The 22,944-nt window shown below is 46.4% G+C and overlaps 1 protein-coding gene across 1 annotated transcript; it reads left to right on the top strand.

Annotated features, from left to right (window-relative positions):
• The first annotated feature begins 5,646 nt into the window (after positions 1-5,646).
• On the top strand, positions 5,647-12,666 carry LOC124122827 (perlucin-like). Its single transcript, XM_048395068.1, has 3 exons — positions 5,647-5,847; positions 11,338-11,431; positions 12,360-12,666. The coding sequence occupies exons 1-3, from the start codon at positions 5,704-5,706 to the stop codon at positions 12,578-12,580; spliced, it is 459 nt and encodes a 152-aa protein (XP_048251025.1). The 5' UTR covers positions 5,647-5,703; the 3' UTR covers positions 12,581-12,666.
• The last annotated feature ends 10,278 nt before the right edge of the window (positions 12,667-22,944 follow it).

Below are 22,944 nucleotides of genomic sequence, written 5' to 3'. Positions count from 1 at the left end.
CACATGACACCACCACACCAACCACACAATCACACCACAACACCGGTCACAACACCATACCACCACACCAGCACACCACCACACCACCACATCCATCACACCCATCACACTACCACACCACCACACCAGCACTCCCATCACACCAGCACACCCATCAAACCACTACACTACCACACCATCGCACCACCACACCCATCACACCACCACACCACCACACCACCACACCACCACACCACCACACTATCACACCCGTCACAACCATCACACCACCACACACATCACACCACCACGCCCGCCACACCATCACACCACCACACAATCACACCCATCACACCACCACACCGACCACAACACTAAACCATCACACCCATCACACCACTATACCAATCACACCATCACACCTAGCATGCCCACTACACCACCACACCACCACGCCACCATACCACCACACCACCTCACCACCACACCACAAAACAACCACACCACCAAACGTCCACACTGCCACACCACCATACCAATCACACCACCACACCCATCACACAACCGCACCATCACACCACCACACCGATCACACCACCAAACCAATCACACCTCCAGACCACCACACCATCACACCCATAACACCACCACACATCACACCATCACACCACCACAGCCGCCACACCACCACACCGATCACACCACCACACCACACCACACCACACCACACCACACAACACCACACCACTGCACACCCATCACAACACATCACACCAATCACACCACCACACCATCGAACCACCACACCACCACACCCGCAACACCACCACAGCGATCACACAATCACACCACAACACCCAAACCCATCACACCACCACACCATCACACCCATCACACAACTACACACATCACACCATCATACCACCACACCCGACACCACCACACCGATCACACAACCACACCACCACACCATCACACCACCACACAATCACATCCATCACACCACCACACCGACCAGAACACTAAACCATCACACCCATACCAATCACACCATCACACCCAGCATGCCCATCACACCACCATACCCGCCACATCACCACACCGCCACACCGCCACACCACCACACCCACTACACCACCATACCATCACGCCACCATACCACCACACCACCTCACCACCACACCACAAAACAACCACACCACCAAACGTCCACACTGCCACACCACCATACCAATCACACCAACACACCCATCACACAACCGCACCATCACACCACCACACCGATCACACCACCAAACTAATCACACCTCCACACCACCACACCATCACACCCATCACTGCACACCCATCACAACACATCACACCAATCACACCACCACACCATCGAACCACCACACCACCACACCCGCAACACCACCACAGCGATCACACAATCACACCACAACACCCAAACCCATCATACCACCACACCATCACACCCATCACACAACTACACACATCACACCATCATACCACCACACCCGACACCACCACACCGATCACACAACCACACCACCACACCATCACACCACACCATCGCACCACCACACCCATCACACCACCACACTATCACACCCATCACAATCATCACACCACCACACACATCACACCACCACACCCGCCACACCATCACACCACGACACATACACACCCATCACACCACCACAACCACCAGACCACTACACCATCACACCCATCACACCACTATACCCATCACACCATCACACCCACCATACCAGCCACACCACCATCCACACCCCACCATCACACCCATCACACCACCATACCACAAACCACCACAACATCACACCCATGACACATCACACCACCACACCCATCACACCACCACACGTCCGCACCACCACACCACCACACCCACTACACCACCACAACATCATACCACCATACCACCAAACCACCACACCACCATACCACAAAACAACCACACCACAACCATACCCCAAAACAACCACACCACACGTCTACACTGCCACAAAACCATACCAATCACACCACCACGCCCATCACACAACCGCAACATCACATCACCACACCAATCACACCCATCACACCACCAAAACATCACACCACCACACCCATCACACCACCACACCATCACACCACCATACTCACGGCACCACCACACCACGACACCCATCACACAATCAGACCACTACACCGCCACACCCATCATACCACCACACCACCACACCACCACACCATCACACCATCGCACCATCAAACCTTTCACACTACAACACCATCGCACCATCAAACCCATCACACCCATCACACCACCATACATCACACCATCACACCACCACTGCCGCCACACCACCACACCGATCACAGAACCACACCACCACACCACAAAAGCACCAAACCAACCACACAACCACACCGACACCCATCACATCACAATACATCACACCCATCACACCACCACACCATCAAATCACCACACCAACACATCCGCCACACCACTACAGCCATCACACAATCACACCACCACACCCAAACCCATCACATCACCACATCACCACATCACAACACCATCACACCCATCACACCACTACACACATCACACCATCACACCACCACACCCGCCACACCACCACACCGATCACACAACCACACCACCACACCACCACACCATCACACCACACCACAGCAACCACACCACGACGCCAACACCCATCACACCACTACACATCACACCCAGCACACACCAGACCATCACACCACAACACCACCACACAAAACAGACCACCACACCATCACACGACCACACACATCACACCACTCCACCCATCACACCACCACACCATCACACCAACACACCCGCCACACTACCACACCGATCACACAACCACACCACCACACCACTACACCACCACACCATCACACCACACCACAGCAACCACACCACCACACCCGTCAGACCACCACAACACCATACCTCCCAACCCGTGACACCACAACACCACTACATCTCCAGACCATCACACCACCACACCCTTCAAACCACCATACCCATCACACCCATCACACCACTACACAACACACCATCACACCATCACACCCATCACACCACCACACCACCAAACCCATCACACCACCACACCACTACACATCACACCCATCACACCACCACACCAACACACCAACACACCCATCACACCACCATACCCATCACACCATCACACCACCACACCGCCGCATCCATTACACCACCACACCACCACACCATTGCACCACCACACCATCACACCATCACACCACCACACCACCATACCCACCACACCACCACACCACCACACCACCACACCACTACACATCACACCCATCACACAACCACACCAACACACCAACACACCAACACACCCATCACACCACAACACCCATCACACCACCACACCGCCGCACCCATTACACCACCACACTACGACACCATCTCACCACTGGTACCACACCATTGCACCACAACACCATCACACCACAACACCACCACATCACCACACCACCACACCCATCACACCACCACACCACTACACATCACACTCTTCACACAACCGCACCATCACACCATCACACCATCACATTATCACAAACATCACACCACCACACCCATGACACATCACACCACCACACCCATCACACCACCATATCTACCACACCACCACACCCATTACACCATCAAACCCATCACACCACCACACCACCACACCACCACACTACCACACCAATCACAACCATCACACCAGCACTCACATCACATCACCACACCCGCCACACCACCATACCATCAATCCACCACTCACATCACACCACCACACCCGCCAGACCATCACACCACCACACCGGTCACACCACCACACCACTACACCACCACATCACTACACCATCGCACCACCGCCCCACCACACCCATCACACCATCACACGCATCACATTACCACACCTCAACACACATGACACCACCACACCCGCCACACCATCACACCACTACACCATCACACCCATCTCACCACTACACCCATCACACCATCACACCCACCATGCCCATCACACCACCATACCCGCCACTCCACCACACCATCACACCCATCACACACATCACACTACCACACCACCACACCACAGCTCCCATCACACCACCACACCACCACACACATCACACCACCACACCCGCCACACCATCACACAACTACACCATCACACCAATCTCATCACTATACCCATCACACCCACCATGCCCATCACACCACCATACCCGCCAAACCACCACACCATCACACCCATCACACCACCAGACCATCACACCACCACATCATCACACCCACAACACCATCATACCCATGACACATCACACCACCACACGTCCGCACAACCACACTACCATCCCCATCAAAACCACCACACAACCACACCCACCACACCACAACACCATCACACCAATCACACCACCACTTATCACACTCACACCACCACCACACCCATCACACATCACACCACAACATCCATCACACCACCACACGTCCTCGCCACCACACCATCACAACCCATCACACGTCCACACCATCACACCACCACACCCATCATACCACCACACCACGACACCCACCACACCACCACACCATCACACCCACCACATCACCACACTACACACCACCACACGTCCACACCACCACACCGACACACTATCATACCAATCACACTACCACACCACCACACCACCACACCACCACACAACCACACCCATCACACCACCAAACCATCACACCACCACACCCATCACACCACCACACCCATCACACCACCACACTATCACACCACCACATGAGGCGGCAAATGGAGCGGTGGTGGACGTTGAATTTGCGTGTAACAGAAGACTGCGATTTTCCTCTTTGGATAAGTCCTATGGCGATGTTCCGATCGGCAGCGCTGAGTCTCGGCATTTTGAACTTGAAAAAATTGATATATCCAATTTATAAACCGGATTTCTTGAGTAGTCAGATTCAATTAACTTTATACTACCTATGCGTTTCTTGTAGAGTGTGTGAATAGTACAGAAATCAAAGTCATAAGCAACTAGGTATTACTTGACAAAGAAATTGTACATGGAAAATGCACATTGACGATATTGCAAGGAAATGTTGTCCTCTGGTTAATTGTTTACGAAGTTATAAATATCGTCTATCCCGAACTAAATTAGAAACAATGTCCTTCAGTTTGAATAATTGTTTAATTCTCTTCAGTGGCATAGACAGGTCTGAAACAGATTGTGTTTTTTCTAAATATAAACACCCTAGACACCACATGAACATATTACAAAGTTAATAGTTTGTCAATAAACCTGTCCCTGTTAGTTTACAATCACTTGTTACAACATGCTACAGGAATCACACCAACCATCGTTATCGATATAGGCTAAACAATGAAGACGACATCTGTGCCATGTGGGCTAGGGTGTGAACATATTCTGCAAACAACTGATAAGTGTGAACGTCTGGTTGAGCCCGTTCTGCATCAGGTGTGGTTTTAGGTAATCGCTTCAGTCACACCAACATTGAACAGGATATGAAGATATCCCAGATAACCATCTGTCCACAAATATAAAGCCTCAGTTATAATCTCGCACCATCCACACAGCGCAGCTAGACCGACCACCGGGAGAAACTTCACAATGAGACTCATAACAACCTATATGTTACTGTGCACACTTGTATCAGTTGATGCAGTTAGCTCTCCATGTCCACTGGGATTTGTGGAGCACAAGAAGTCGTGCTATTGGTTCTCCAAGACATTGGCGAACTTTGCTGAGGCACGGGTAAGTTTTCAACTCATGTGACAAGTAATTTTCTTCATTTTCATACCAAATCATTTCCATAAATATAAACATACTTTCCATTTCTTTATCCGAAGCAATGATAGGTTTGTAACTTGTTAGGTCACTATTGACATCAACACATTTCTGTTAACATTCTTAACAATTTACTTGAGAATATTATTTTGAAGTTGAGGAGCAGCTTTTCGTGACAAAGTCGGCCCATTTAACTGGGGATGGCTTAAGGTTTATTGGAATTTGAAAGCCACCGCCGCATTTTGTTTTTGAACTTTTCTGTGATTGGGAATCTTAAGGATAAGGTATCATGTATATCTCTTTCATGGCATTGAATTGGAAACGTTTGGAGTAACTTTCGTTGAAGGTTAAGGTCTGGAATGGCAGCTCTGGCTCCTTGTGTACTGAACCACTCCTGTGTTATCTTATGTGTTTGTAAGAGCTAGCTCCCCGGATTTCAATTAAAAATGATCATTTGTGGCTGAAATTAACTTTACGAGGGTCATTAAACTGGAAGTGCATAAAACGTTTTTCTTAAGGAAACTAAATGCATTGTGTTTCCTATTTTAAAGGTGTGTGGCATTTAACTTGCGTTTTCCCAAACCGGAAGGGACGTTATTAACCACGAACTGAGGGTAATTGTTTGATTGAGGTTGTTAGAAACGTACAACCTTTTGGTTTCATCCTCATAACGATTTGGCATTTGTTTGGCATGTTTGGGCATAATATTAGCTTTGTTATTAAGGTAGATAGAGGCAAAGGACTTTCTGTTTCAAAATTGTATTGCATTTGGCACGTGATGCCAAGAGAAAGTGATTGTAACCATTTCTCTAAAGGAGTTAGATTGATAGAATGTTCTGTTTCAAAGTTGTACTGCATTAAGCCTATGTTTACCAAAATACAAATGAGTTGTTTTACCAAACAGACGTGATGTCATTAAACTAAATCTGGAGGTACAGAACTTTGTTGTTCTACATTGCACTTCATTGAGGTAAAAATACCCCGGTGTTAGCAAAACATTGTATTCAGTGAGCTAAATTACATATTGTTTATTCTTTATTTACAGGACATTAATTATCCCCAAATACACAGGCCTGATTATATCTTTATCATATAAAGGTCGACAAAATTTCATATCTCACAAACGGTACCTGAACATTGTTTTCCTGGATTTCTTTCTGGACTAGGCACATGATTATATTTCATCACAAGCGAGGTGATAAGTCAGTTGGAGAGTGAGTCAGAAACATGTTTTTAGGACAGTGGCGTAACTACCATATAGACAAGTGCCTAAATTCGATTTTCAAGATATTTTTCAAAAGCACAAAGGTAATTTTGTCCCCCTCTAGAGTGACAGCCATTTTGCAAAGGTAAGCAAGTATAGTTTATGTGGTCACATTGCATTGTCACAGCGTTACAGAATGCAGCCAGTACAAAATATAACTGTTTTAAATTCGAGAAAACATGCCAAGTAGCAGGCGTGAACAAGCACAAGTACGGAAACCGGTACCCTACTTATTTTCAGCATCTTCAGACTACTATTTTCTTCGTAATGATTACAGTTATCCTCGCAATTATCTCGATCGGTCCTTGCATATTGATCAGACCACAACACATATCGCATTTATCCGTTGTTGTATCCTGCCAAGAACCCACCAATATGGCAAAGGCAGATATTGGTGGGGTAAGTTGTTACCTGATTTCGTAAACAGTTCATAACATATGTTTGATTTTGGAATACTAAGTTTGGGGTATACTAAGGAAAAGGTTGGAATGGGGATGTTTCTGGTTTTAATATATACTGAACCGCAAAAGAAATGGATAGATATATGAGAAACCTTATTTGTCCAAACACTGTAGACATACATTGAGACATATTAAAAAGATGAAACTTGGCAAAACTGATCATCAAGGTTGAAATTAAAGTGTCAAATGTTCTTAAAGTGAAACACAACACTAGTCTCTGAGAAAATGGCATCACAAGTCAGTATCTCCTGTGTCCGCCATGTGCATTGATGACTGCTGTGGAACGTCGATACATGGAATGGATGAGGCGGTTGATGAAGGGCATAGGCTCTTGAGCCCACACTCTGAGGAACTCCTGACGCAGTTCAGCTGCAGTTGTTGGCCTTGGTCGGACGTCATTCAGCCGTCTTTGAATCTCGTCCCACACGTGGTCAATGGGATTTAAATCGGGACTGAGGGCAGGCCACTGCATGGTTCTGATGCCATTCTGCTGGAGGAAGTCTCTTGTTCCTCCCGCACTGTCCGCACGGACGTTATCAATCTGAAACTCGTGGTTGCGGTGACGTGCCAAATGAGGTATGACGTGTGGTCTCAAGACTTGATCCATATACCGAGCTGCTATGACACATTGCCTCTCCCTGGACCGATGTTCTGGAAGACCACAGGGCCGACCCTCTGAGCAAGACCAATTCCACCCCACACCGTGATGCTCGGACCACCCCACGTGTCTCTCTCAACAACACAAGCATCCGAATAACGTTCCCCGCGGCGTCGTTAGACTCTCTCTCTCTGCCATCTGCTGTTGAGATACAGAACCGGCTCTCGTCTGAGAAGAGGACTGGTTGCGCCAATGCTGGTACTGTGTTGTCCACTGACACCGGTCCCGGCGATGACGTGGTGTCAGAATGGATCCTCGGCGTGGCATGTGACAATGGAGGTGTCTGCTCGCCAATCGTCGACGCACGGTGTCCACACTTGTTCTTCCACTACGTGGTCGGTCATTTGTAGAGTTGGTGGTCTGGTACCGTTGCTGGAGCCTGTATATGGTCCTTACGTGGACTTGAAATGCATTGGCTACTTGCCGGGGGGGGGGGGGGGGGGGGGGGGGGTTGTCCAGCTTGCAATAGTCTAAGGGCTTGGTGTCGCTGGTTTTCTGTCAATCTTGGCACTTGGTAGCAATTCAATAACGAATGAATGTTATTCGATCTGGGTGGATTTTTATAGGGCAAGAAATGGGGGAATGCATGTGCATTTTAAATTTGCACGGAACTCACGTGCATCGGGTTACCATGGCCGTTGCCGTGATGCGTTTGGGCGATCGGTTTTATTGTTATCTGCTTTGTTTTTTTTATCATCAAATTTCATTTTTCCGGACAAGGTAATGTAAAATTTTAGAAACCTTGACAAAAAAATACCCAGATATTTAAATGACAACTTTTCATGCAATTTTACTTGGGGTGACGTTTCTTTTGCGGTTCAGCAAAGGAAAGTAGATCACCAATGTCTGGTAAGTGACCATTGTCAATCAGACTCGGTTGTCAGTAGACGCACATTGTTTTCTTGGAGCCAAACACCAAAAGAAACTGTATTAAACACATTTAGAAAATCATTACGGAAGCAACACGATTGATCATACGACGTTTGCAACGTGCTGAAAGTTTAGTTGTCACAGGTATATTGCAGACGGGCACACGCCAGAACGCTGTTGCTCAAACGCTGCATGTCTCTCAACCTGTCATCTGCAGATTGTGTGCCTTATGCATTTTAAGGTCGATGACTGACGCCTCTAGACGCCCAAGGGCAACAACTACATACCAGGACAGATTAGTCAGAACGATGACATCAAGAAATCGTTTGCAAACTGCCAATAAAATAAGGGACCGGTTGCAACAGGCAACTGGTGTAAGATTACTTGCCCATACGATGCAAAACTGTCCACACAGATGGCATTTGCGTGAACGACGTCCACGTGTCATCTCACAGAGCGGTGTACGGTACTGAACGTCAGTACTGGGATAAACGACGTCAGGCTAATGTCATGTTTTCTGACGAATCGAGATTCACTCTCAACACGACCGAAGGCATCGATTTTGGAGACGTCCCAATTAGCGTTTTATGGACGTAAACGTCGTACAGCATGATCGCGTTGCAGGTGGGTCCATAATTGTATAGGGTGGTATCACAATGACCTGCCGAGCTGCGCTCAATATTGTCTATGGAAGAGTCACAGGTCAGTACTATCGGGACAAAATCATTGCACCACTGGTTCGGACATTTTCACATGATGGGAAAGGTTTAACCTTTCGGGATGTAATGAGCTTGCTTATCTTGCTAATTTCTCCAGCAGCACAACACGCCATGTCATGCCATGGAATTCGTGCATGTCTGGCCAACAAAGATTGTTTTACGCGATATTAGTGACGTTGGCTGCAAAATGAATATTTAACGTTTTAACGAGCAAGTGTGCCACCATCTCATCACGCCAACCCTTAAAACCCATTAGATCTGACCACCAACTCCCCAGCAGATATGGTTATACTTTTTCCATTTGCGAAAACCACATAAGTCAGAAGATATGTCTTGATGATTCCCGCTATCCCCTACTATTTAGGCACAGTATATTTATAATCTCCCCTTCTTCCATTTCATCATGTCTGTGGAGGTTGGGATACCATCGTGAATGAAGCAATGACACTTCATACCAAATATCAGGATTAAATTTCCCACATGAATACATGTGTCTTTCCCGTCTTTGTATGATCATGATTAGTCAAGCCAAACTAACCTCACTCAATACCCAGTTGCAATGAATAGGCCCATATGGCATCATCGTCTATACTGACATTAGTTTATAGTGAGAGATAAACGTAATTGAGATTATCGATTCTGAAAATCATACTTTTTTTAACCAAAAAATAACATTTTCTGCACATTCCATATTTATATTTATATATCAATTATCAGTTAATGTTCCCGAATGTCTTTATTCCATAAGCGATTTACTTCCAAATAATGGACGCTTCATGTTCAAAGTAAATATAGTTTTAAATTTGTTACGAGTGGAAGTGGAACGAAGGGATACACTCCAAATCCATTCGCACAATGAAAGGATCGCACAACAATTAAGACGGATATTTATTAACAATGCATGATAGATTACCAATACAGCTAAGTTTACTATGGGAGAATTAGGCTTGGGCTACCATGTACAATAATATCACCATCAAAGGGCTACAGCAAATTGTATACTTATATAGTCACCCTGATTTCCATATTTGATTGTTCACTCCACTCCTTTTTCCACGAAAACATATATCCATAGTTCCACATAAGCTCACAATGCAAGTTTTCCAAGGCACACATTTGCAAATATCAGCATGATTTCTAGTTCAGTTTCACAAGCCCCGACATGGGATACAATCTCTCACACGGTGTTCTGAACTTTAACATTAAAAATGAGGAGGTTAAAATACAGGTCTGGCCAACACCCAAGAAGAAGAAAAAACGAACTATTTTTGAATCACCCCAACCTTATACTATAATGCTGATTAGCTACGAGCTTCACTTGTTACATAATTACTTAACCCGCTCGGACAGCCAGCTCCCCAGGTGTAGTATTCAAGCAAAATTACGCAACCCAAGCCTTCTTGTTTCAATTCAAGTCTAAATGCATCTGCTATACTAACAAACATACACCCATACACATAACAAATGTTGATGTAATACTTTCAGTCCTACTGTCAGTACTTTGGAAGTCACCTCGCTAAAGTGACCAGCAAAGATGAAGATGACTTTGTCAGGGGTCATGCAGCCCGCCATGGAAAAGGTAAGTTAGAACAACATTAATATTGAGAGGAATAGCATCTCATACGTCATCATTGTTTATTCTTCCATGAATTTGGAATTTACTCGAGTCTGATTGGTCAATCGGAGGCTATTAAATCACAATAAACCCTGTCTGACTGAAACAGATGGTTTGACGGCCGCGGAAGCTAATATTCATAGAATAGTACTATTTACAGTTATTGTCGGTTGGCAGAATTTAAATAGTTATATCTACAGTTGCAGGTTACAAAATTCACAATTGCAGTTACAACAATATCAAAGGATGTGTGGCTGCGCGTTCGGTTCCAAATTCAATTTAGAGCGGTTATCTACATGTAGCCTAGCTCTACATCGCCTTATTCAAGCACTTATTTATCTCCTAAATAGCAGGTGCACCCTACTTTTCTCCAGGTGTTATATAGAGAATCTCACCCGAGTTTCTTTTGATATCAAATACCTCAACGAGTGTTAATATCTTTGATATCAAAAGACACGAGGGTGAGATTTTAATAATCATCCAAAATCATTCTTCTTTTTCAGTTTTTAGACAATAATAAGTGTCTTAAGTGTAAAAATTACTGCTAACAGCTTCACACGCAGAGCCATTATTGATGTCATTTCATTGTGACGCCATGGTAACCAATGACGTCACAATGGTCTGCAAAGCATTGTGAAGCAATTTCATTGCAGCGATATCTACAATGTTGATATCGCTTGATCTCACCGAAGCGATATCTCCAATGGGAGCCAGTTTTGGATGATAAATACCATTACTGTAACGGTTAAATGACACATCTGCTTTCTGTCTCAATAAAAAGTTTATGCTTTCACGACACAGCTGTCACGTGTTATTGTGATCTACGCGAACGGCATTGAGATCCGAAATGTTTGAATACGAATCCATCTTTCCATCTTCTCCTTCCTTGCAGCTGCTAACTACTGGCTTGGTGCCACCGACCTGAACGTAGAAGGAACATGGCTCTGGGAGGGCCAACAGGCCATGGATTACAGCAACTGGAGTAGGAGCCAACCTGATAATGGTGGTGGGGCTGAACACTGTCTCGATATCAAACAGATATATGAAAGCTATCTTTGGAATGATGAAAATTGTAATACGGGTGTGAACTTTATTTGTGAGAAGGAACTCTGAAGGTACATGTAGCTACCATCTCTGCCACACTTCGCAGCAAATGACGTAATAATGTTGAGAATTGAATAAAATGTTATTCGTCTTCACATTCTTTTGACAAGGCTAAACACCTGTGTCTTGGTATCAATATATGCTTTCCACGTTTCATAGCCGTCAACACAAATATTTTACCTTTCTGCAATCTCACACGAATAGACATCACGTGTCGCAGCCTCTCTGAAATCATTGTGCTCAATAGGCCACACCACCACACCACCACACTCATCACACCACCACACCCACCACACTACCACGCCCACCACGCCACCACACAACAACACCATCACACCACCAAAACCATCATACCACCACACCACCACACCACCGCACATACGCACCACCACACCAATCACACCACTAAATTATCACACCTATCACATCCATCACACCACCACACCCATCACACCTCCACACCACCGCACCCAACACACCACCACACCACCACACCCATCGCAACACCACACCATCGCAACACCACACCAATCACATCCATCGCACACCACATCATCACAACCATCACACCACAACACCCATCACACACCAAAACCACCACATCATCACACTCATCACACCACCACACCCATCATACCACCACACCACCACACCACCGCACATACGCACCACCACACCAATCACACTACCACATCATCATACCCATCACACCACCACACCCATCACACCAATCACACCATCACACCATCGCACCACCACAACAATCACACCAATCACACCACCACACCATTGCACCATCACACCACCACATCATCACACCCCTCACACCACCAAACCAATCACACTACCACATGATCACACCAATCACACCACCACACCATCACACCACCACAGCATCATACCCATCAAATTACCACACCATCACACCACCACACCACCAAAACCCATCGCACCACCACACCAATCACACCACCACACCACCACACCACCACACCATCGCACCACCACACCATCGCACCACCACACCACCACATCATCACAACACCACACCACCACAGCCATCGCACAACCACACCAATCACACCACCACACCAATCACACCAATCACACCACCACACCAATCACACCAATCACACCACCACCTCATCACACCCATCACACCACCACAGAATCGCACCACAACACCACAGCACATACGCACCACCACACCAATCACACCACCACAGCACATACGCACCACCACACCAATCACACCACCACACCATCGCACCACCACATCATCACACCCATCACATCATCACACACATCACACCACCATACCACCACACCCATCACACCACAACACCATCATACCACCACACCATCGCACCACCACACCATCACACCACCACACCATCACACCACCACATCATCACACCACCACATCATCACACCCATCACAACACCACACCCATCACAGCATTTCAGCATTACACCCATCACAGCACAACACCCATCACAGCACAACACCCATCACACCACAACACAACCACACCAATCACACCACACCACCCATCACACAAATCACACCACCACATAATCACACCATCACACCATCACACCATCACACCATCGCACCATCACATCATCACACCACGACACCGAACACACCACCTCACCATCACATTACCACACCCACCACACCACCACACCACCACACCACCACAGCATCACACCTATCACACCACCACACCAATCACAACACAACACAAACACACCCATCACACCATCACATCATCACATCACATCACACCACCACACAACCACACCTATCACACCACCACATCATCACACGTATCACACCCATAACACCACCACACCACCACACCACAAAACCCATCACACCACGACACCACCACACCATCACACAATTGCACCATCGCACCACCACACCCATCACACCACCACACCCATCACACTACCACACCATCATACCCATCACACCACCACACCCGTCACACCAATCACAACACCACACCAGTCACACCAATCACACCACCACACCATCATACCCATCACACCAGCACACCTTTATACCACCACACAATCACACCACCACACCTTCACACAACAACACCATCACATCATCACACCACAACACCATCACACCATTACACCATCACACCTCAACACCAATCACACCCACAACACCACCACATCTCCACACCTCCACACCACCACACCATCGCACCACCACACCATCACACCACCACACCCATCACAACACAACACAAACACACCCATCACACCATCACATCATCACATCACATCACACCACCACACAACCACACCTATCACACCACCACATCATCACACGTATCACACCCATAACACCACCACACCACCACACCACAAAACCCATCACACCACCACACCACCACACCATCACACAATTGCACCATCGCACCACCACACCATCACACCACCACACCCATCACACTACCACACCATCATACCCATCACACCACCACACCCGTCACACCAATCACAACACCACACCAGTCACACCAATCACACCACCACACCATCATACCCATCACACCAGCACACCTTTATACCACCACACAATCACACCACCACACCATCACACAACACCACCATCACATCATCACACCACAACATCATCACACCATTACACCATCACACCTCAATACCAATCACACCCACAACACCACCACATCCCCACACTTCCACACCACCACACCATCGCACTACCACACCCATCTCACTGCCACATCATCATACCCATCACACCACCACACCCATCACACCAATCACACCACCACACCACCACACCAATTACACCAATCGAACCACCACACCATCATACCCATCACACTACCACACCATCACACTATCACAATCACCACACCCACCACACCACCACACCAATCACACCATCACACCACACACCCATCACACCACCACACCCATCACATCTACACAGCACCACACCACCACACCCATCACACCACCACACCGTCACACCACCACACCAACGCACTACCACACAATCATACCACCACACCATCAAACCACCACACCATCACACCACCACACCATCGCACCACCACACCATCATATCACCACACCATCACACCACCACATCATAACACCACCACACCATCACGCCATCGCACCACCGCACCATCATACCTAGCACACCATCACACCATCACACCACCACACCCGTCACACCACCAAACCACCACACCACCACACCCATCACACCCAAAACACCATCATACCACCACACCATCACACCACAACACCATTATACCACCACACCATCACACCACAACACCTCCACACCATCATACCCATCACACCACCACAACATCACACCATCACACCATTACACCACCACACCCATCTCACCACCACACCACCACACTACCACACCACCATACCACCACACCCATCACACCACCACACCGCCACACCACCACACCATCACACTACCCACCACCATACCACCACACCCACCACACCACCACACCACCACACCATCACACCCATCACACCACCACACCCATCACAACACAACACAACCACACCCATCACACCATCACGCCAGCACATCACATCACACCACCACACAACCACACCTATCACACCACCACATCATCACACCAATCACACTCATAACACCACCACACCACCACACCACAAAACCCATCAGACCACCACACCACCACACCATCACAAAATTGCACCATCGCACCACCACACCAATCACACCACCACATCCAGCACACCCATAACACTACCACACCAACATACCCATCACACCCCCACACCCGTCACACCAATCACAACACCATACCAGTCACACCAATCACACCACCACACCATCATACCCATCACACCAGCACACCTTTATACCACCACACAATCACACCACCACACCATCAGACAACACCACCATCACATCATCACACCACAACACCATCACACCATCACACCTCAACACCAATCACACCCACAACACCACCAAACCCCCACACCACCACACCACCACACCATCGCACCACCACACCCATCTCACTACCACATCATCATACCCATCACACCACCACACCCATCACACCAATCACACCACCACACCACGAAACCAATCACACCAATCGAACCACCACACCATCATACCTATAACACTACCACACCACCACACTATCACAATCACCACACCCACCACACCACCACACCCATCACACCATCACGCCACACATCCATCACACCACCACACCCATCACATCTACACAGCACCACACCACCACACCACCACACCCATCACACCACCTCAGAATCATACCACCAAACCATCGCACTACCACACAATCATACCGCCACACCATCAAACCACCACACCATCACACCACCACACCATCGCACCACCACACCATCATATCACCACACCATCACACCACCACATCATCACACCACCACACCATCACGCCATCGCACCACCGCACCATTATACCCATCACACCATCACACCACCACACCCGTCACGCCACCAAACACCACACCACCACACCTATCACATCCAAAACACCATCATACCACCACACTATCACACCACAATACCATTATACCACCACACCATCACACCACAACACCTCCACACCATCATACCCAATTAACACCACCACAACATCACACCATCACACCATCGCGACACCACATCATCACACCTCCACCTCAGCACACCCATCACACCTCCACACCATCGCACGACCACTTCATCACACCAATCACACCACCACACCCATCACACCACCATATTCATCACACTACCACACCATCATACCCATCACACGACCAAGCCCATCACAACAATCACACCAATCACACCACCACACCATACCCATCACATCATCACACCATCGCACCACCACACCATCACACCCATCACACCACCACACCATCACACCAAAACACCATACCAGTCACACCAATCACACCACCACACCATCATACCCATCACACCAGCACACCTTTATACCACCACACAATCACACCACCACACCATCAGACAACACCACCATCACATCATCACACCACAACACCATCACACCATCACACCTCAACACCAATCACACCCACAACACCACCAAACCCCCACACCACCACACCACCACACCATCGCACCACCACACCCATCTCACTACCACATCATCATACCCATCACACCACCACACCCATCACACCAATCACACCACCACACCACGAAACCAATCACACCAATCGAACCACCACACCATCATACCTATAACACTACCACACCACCACACTATCACAATCACCACACCCACCACACCACCACACCCATCACACCATCACGCCACACATCCATCACACCACCACACCCATCACATCTACACAGCACCACACCACCACACCACCACACCCATCACACCACCTCAGAATCATACCACCAAACCATCGCACTACCACACAATCATACCGCCACACCATCAAACCACCACACCATCACACCACCACACCATCGCACCACCACACCATCATATCACCACACCATCACACCACCACATCATCACACCACCACACCATCACGCCATCGCACCACCGCACCATTATACCCATCACACCATCACACCACCACACCCGTCACGCCACCAAACACCACACCACCACACCTATCACATCCAAAACACCATCATACCACCACACTATCACACCACAATACCATTATACCACCACACCATCACACCACAACACCTCCACACCATCATACCCAATTAACACCACCACAACATCACACCATCACACCATCGCGACACCACATCATCACACCTCCACCTCAGCACACCCATCACACCTCCACACCATCGCACGACCACTTCATCACACCAATCACACCACCACACCCATCACACCACCATATTCATCACACTACCACACCATCATACCCATCACACGACCAAGCCCATCACAACAATCACACCAATCACACCACCACACCATACCCATCACATCATCACACCATCGCACCACCACACCATCACACCCATCACACCACCACACCATCACACCAAAACACCATCACAACCACAACACCATCACACCACCACACCATTACACCACCACACCATCACACTACCACACTCAACGCACCACCACACCAATCACACCACCACACCAATGACACCCCCACCTCATCACACCCATCACACAACCACACCATCGCACCACAACACCACAGCAAATACTCACCACCACACCAATCACAGCTTGTGACCGTTTGTTTGTTGTTTAACGCCACAGTCAGCAATATTCCGGCTAAATGACGCCTAAATGATGTCAGTTACTGGATGGTCTGGTCCAGACGCGATTATTAGCAGACCGCTGTCATATAGCTGGAATATTGCTGAGTGCAGCGTTAAACCACAAACAAAACAAACAGAACTGGAATTGTTAATAATATAATTGGAACAAATAAAACAATTATGTTCTGATAGAGCTATTGCCGTTGCCAAGGGGCGTAGAACAATATACTAAAAACCCTAACTGACACTTGATCCTGAGTTGGAGATGGTCCCCAGAAAGCTAGGATTGTCGCACGAGGCAAGTCAGATACCAGAGGGTCGTATGGTCAGGCTCGGGTAGTGGTTGACTGCGTGTTATCTGTGCTTGTCTTCTGACAACAATAACAGATACTTGTGTGTTGTGTCCAGAATCATTTATTAACAAGCCATTATTTCTAAAAACAGTATTAATTCACAAATACAAGCTAGGTAAACAAGAATGATTTTGAGTCTCTAACATGTCCCTGACATCCATGTTTGTCGTAAGAACCACTTAAGTGGATCAGGTGACAATATTGCGTGTCATCGTTCCACGTTGCTCTGGCACGTTGCTGTTGTTCATGCTTTCAGTCACTTCAGTTTGTCTGATTAAAATTCGAGTGTACTTAGAAAACCCAGACAAAGATGAACAGGTGCTGACCGAGGCGGTAACAAACTTTCACAAACTCTAATTTCCTTCATACTACCAAGCCTTTTATCAGATACATGTGGTCGTATGGTGATATAGGCTGTGTTCCCTTGGGGAAAGGCTGCTCTTTTTTTACTTGTGATGCTTAAGGAAACATGTTTTATCGATTAATTCTGATTTTCGCAGATACCGATCATGGTGTGCATGTTGGCCTGGACGACAAAGTCACAGAAGGGACGTTTGTGTGGGCCGACGGCACGGAACTGAGCAACAGCTTTTGGGCGCCACAACAACCTCACGGTTCAACTGCTGAAAATTGCGTGGCCGTGTTTATTGATGGTTTCCACGATGTGTCCTGTGCAGTCTCGATGTATTACATGTGTCGGAGTGACATTTAATCATTCATGTATGTGTGAGTTCATTGGCGCATGAACCTTTATGGTGTGATTTTTATTTGTTTACTCTAAAGCCTGAAGACATGTCCAAAATCTGGGGGTAAGACATTTAGGCAAGTAGTAAGCATCCCCATGGGCACCAGTCTTGCGAGTCTGTTTCTTTATGCACGTGAATCGGAATTTCTGCTCGGACTGGCAATCAAAACAAGGTAATTTGGCCAAGAAGTTTAACTTAAGCTTCAGGTATATCGATGATGTGATATCGTAAAACAACTATCAAATTCCCTTCCACTGATTTACCCACCTTAGCTAAATATAAGGGAGACGAGTGAGGCCGCCTAGTCTTTTTACATATTTAGATCTATGCATCAAAATTCGGAAAACGCTCTCCATAAAACTGTATGACAAGAGGGATGGCTTCAACTTTCCTATAGTCAACTTTCCCTCTTTGTCAAGTAATATTCCAGCAGCTCCAGCCTTTGGTGTTTACATCTCACAACTTCACGGGTCACTAGGTTCAGTGAAAAACGTTTATGATGCACTTGGGTTTATTTGAGCACAAACGCAAGCAATGGAATCACCTGGCGCAATGAGGTAGACCTGTATGGGTTTAACTTTTTAACGGATCATACATTATATGCTTTGTACAATGCTACAATGCACCGTTGATGTTTTTAATGTTGTATTAGTTACTTGTGTCCCCTGGTGATGTTGTGTCTGTTAAGACCTATGTCTCATGTTGATGTTGTGTTTAAGACTTATGTCTCTTGTTGATGTTGTGTTTAAAACTTATGTCTCTTGTTGATGTTGTGTCTGTTAAGACTTATGTCTCTTGTTGATGTTGTGTTTAAAACTTATGTCTCTTGTTGATGTTGTGTCTGTTAAGACTTATGTCTCTTGTTGATGTTGTGTTTAAAACTTATGTCTCTTGTTGATGTTTTGTCTGTTAAGACTTATGACTCTTGTTGATGTTGTGTTTAAGACTTATGTCTCTTGTTGATGTTGTGTTTCAAACTTATGTCTCTTGTTGATGTTGTGTCTGTTAAGACCTATGTCTCATGTTGATGTTGTGTCTGTTAAGACTTATGTCTCATGTTGATGTTGTGTTTAAGACTTATGTCTCTTGTTGATGTTGTGTCTGTTAAGACCTATGTCTCATGTTGATGTTGTGTCTGTTAAGACTTATGTCTCTTGTTGATGTAGTGTCTGTTAAGACTTATGTCTCATGTTGATGTTGTGTTTAAGACTTATGTCTCATGTGATGTTGTGTCTGTTAAGACCTATGTCTCATGTTGATGTTGTGTTTAAGACTTATGTCTCTTGTTGATGTAGTGTCTGTTGAGACCTATGTCTCTTGTTGATGTTGTGTTTAAGACCTATGTCTCATGTTGATGTTGTGTTTAAGACTTATGTCTCTTGTTGATGTAGTGTCTGTTGAGACCTATGTCTCTTGTTGATGTTGTGTTTAAGACCTATGTCTCATGTTGACGTTGTGTTTAAGACTTATGTCTCATGTTGATGTTGTGTTTAAGACCTATGTCTCCTGTTGATGTTGTGTCTGTTAAGACTTATGTCTCTTGTTGATGTAGTGTCTGTTAAGACTTATGTCTCATGTTGATGTTGTGTTTAAGACTTATGTCTCATGTGATGTTGTGTCTGTTAAGACCTATGTCTCATGTTGATGTTGTGTTTAAGACTTATGTCTCTTGTTGATGTCGTGTCTGTTAAGACCTATGTCTCTTGTTGATGTTGTGATGGAGACCTATGTCTCATGTTGATGTTGTGTCTGTTAAGACTTATGTCTCATGTTGATGTTGTGTTTAAGACCTATGTCTCATGTTGAAGTTGTGTCTGTTAAGACCTATGTCTCATGTTGATGTTGTGTCTGTTAAAACTTATGTCTCATGTTGATGTTGTGTCTGTTAAGACCTATGTCTCATGTTGATGTTGTGTCTGTTAAGACTTATGTCTCTTGTTGATGTAGTGTCTGTTAAGACCTATGTCTCATGTTGATGTTGTGTTTAAGACTTATGTCTCTTGTTGATGTTGTGTCTGTTAAGACCTATGTCTCATGTTGATGTTGTGTCTGTTAAGACTTATGTCTCTTGTTGATATAGTGTCTGTTAAGACTTATGTCTCATGTTGATGTTGTGTTTAAGACTTATGTCTCATGTGATGTTGTGTCTGTTAAGACCTATGTCTCATGTTGATGTTGTGTTTAAGACTTATGTCTCTTGTTGATGTAGTGTCTGTTAAGACTTATGTCTCTTGTTGATGTTGTGTCTGTTAAGACCTATGTCTCATGTTGAAGTTGTGTCTGTTAAGACTTATGTCTCTTGTTGATGTTGTGTCTGTTAAGACCTATGTCTCATGTTGATGTTGTGTCTGTTAAGACTTATGTCTCTTGTTGATGTTGTGTCTGTTAAGACCTATGTCTCATGTTGATGTTGTGTTTGAGACTTATGTCTCTTGTTGATCTTGTGTCTGTTAAGACTTATGTCTCATGTTGAAGTTGTGTCTGTTAAAACCTATGTCTAATGTTGAAGTTGTGTCTGTTAAGACTTATGTCTCTTGTTGATGTTGTGTTGGAGACTTATGTCTCCTGTTGAAGTTGTGTCTGTTAAGACTTATGTCTCATGTTGATGTTGTGTTTAAGACCTATGTCTCATGTTGAAGTTGTGTCTGTTAAGACTTATGTCTCCTGTTGATGTTGTGTTGGAGACTTATGTCTCCTGTTGATGTCGTGTCTGTAAAGACCTATGTGTCCTGTTCATGTTGTGTTGGAGACTTATGTCTCCTGTTGATGTTGTGTTGGAGACTTATGTCTCCTGTTGATGTTGTGTTGGAGACTTATGTCTCCCGTTGATGTTGAGTTTAAGACTTATGTCTCCTGTTGATGTCGTGTCTGTAAAGACCTATGTGTCCTGTTCATGTTGTATTTAAGACCTATGTCTCCTGTTGATGTTGTGTTGGAGACTT

Source organism: Haliotis rufescens, unplaced genomic scaffold, assembly GCF_023055435.1.
Source record: "Haliotis rufescens isolate VD_foot unplaced genomic scaffold, xgHalRufe1.0.p SCAF_14, whole genome shotgun sequence".
Classification (NCBI taxonomy): Eukaryota; Metazoa; Mollusca; class Gastropoda; order Lepetellida; family Haliotidae; genus Haliotis; species Haliotis rufescens.
This window is presented reverse-complemented; position numbering and strand designations above follow the sequence as displayed.

Excerpts from the sequence above, each read along its gene's own strand:
- LOC124122827 (XM_048395068.1), top strand. The coding sequence starts at position 5,704 with ATGAGACTCATAACAACCTATATGTTACTGTGCACACTTGTATCAGTT. Across the intron at positions 5,848-11,337 it reads CGAACTTTGCTGAGGCACGG|TCCTACTGTCAGTACTTTGG; the intron begins GTAAGTTTTCAA and ends TAATACTTTCAG. Across the intron at positions 11,432-12,359 it reads TGCAGCCCGCCATGGAAAAG|CTGCTAACTACTGGCTTGGT; the intron begins GTAAGTTAGAAC and ends CCTTCCTTGCAG.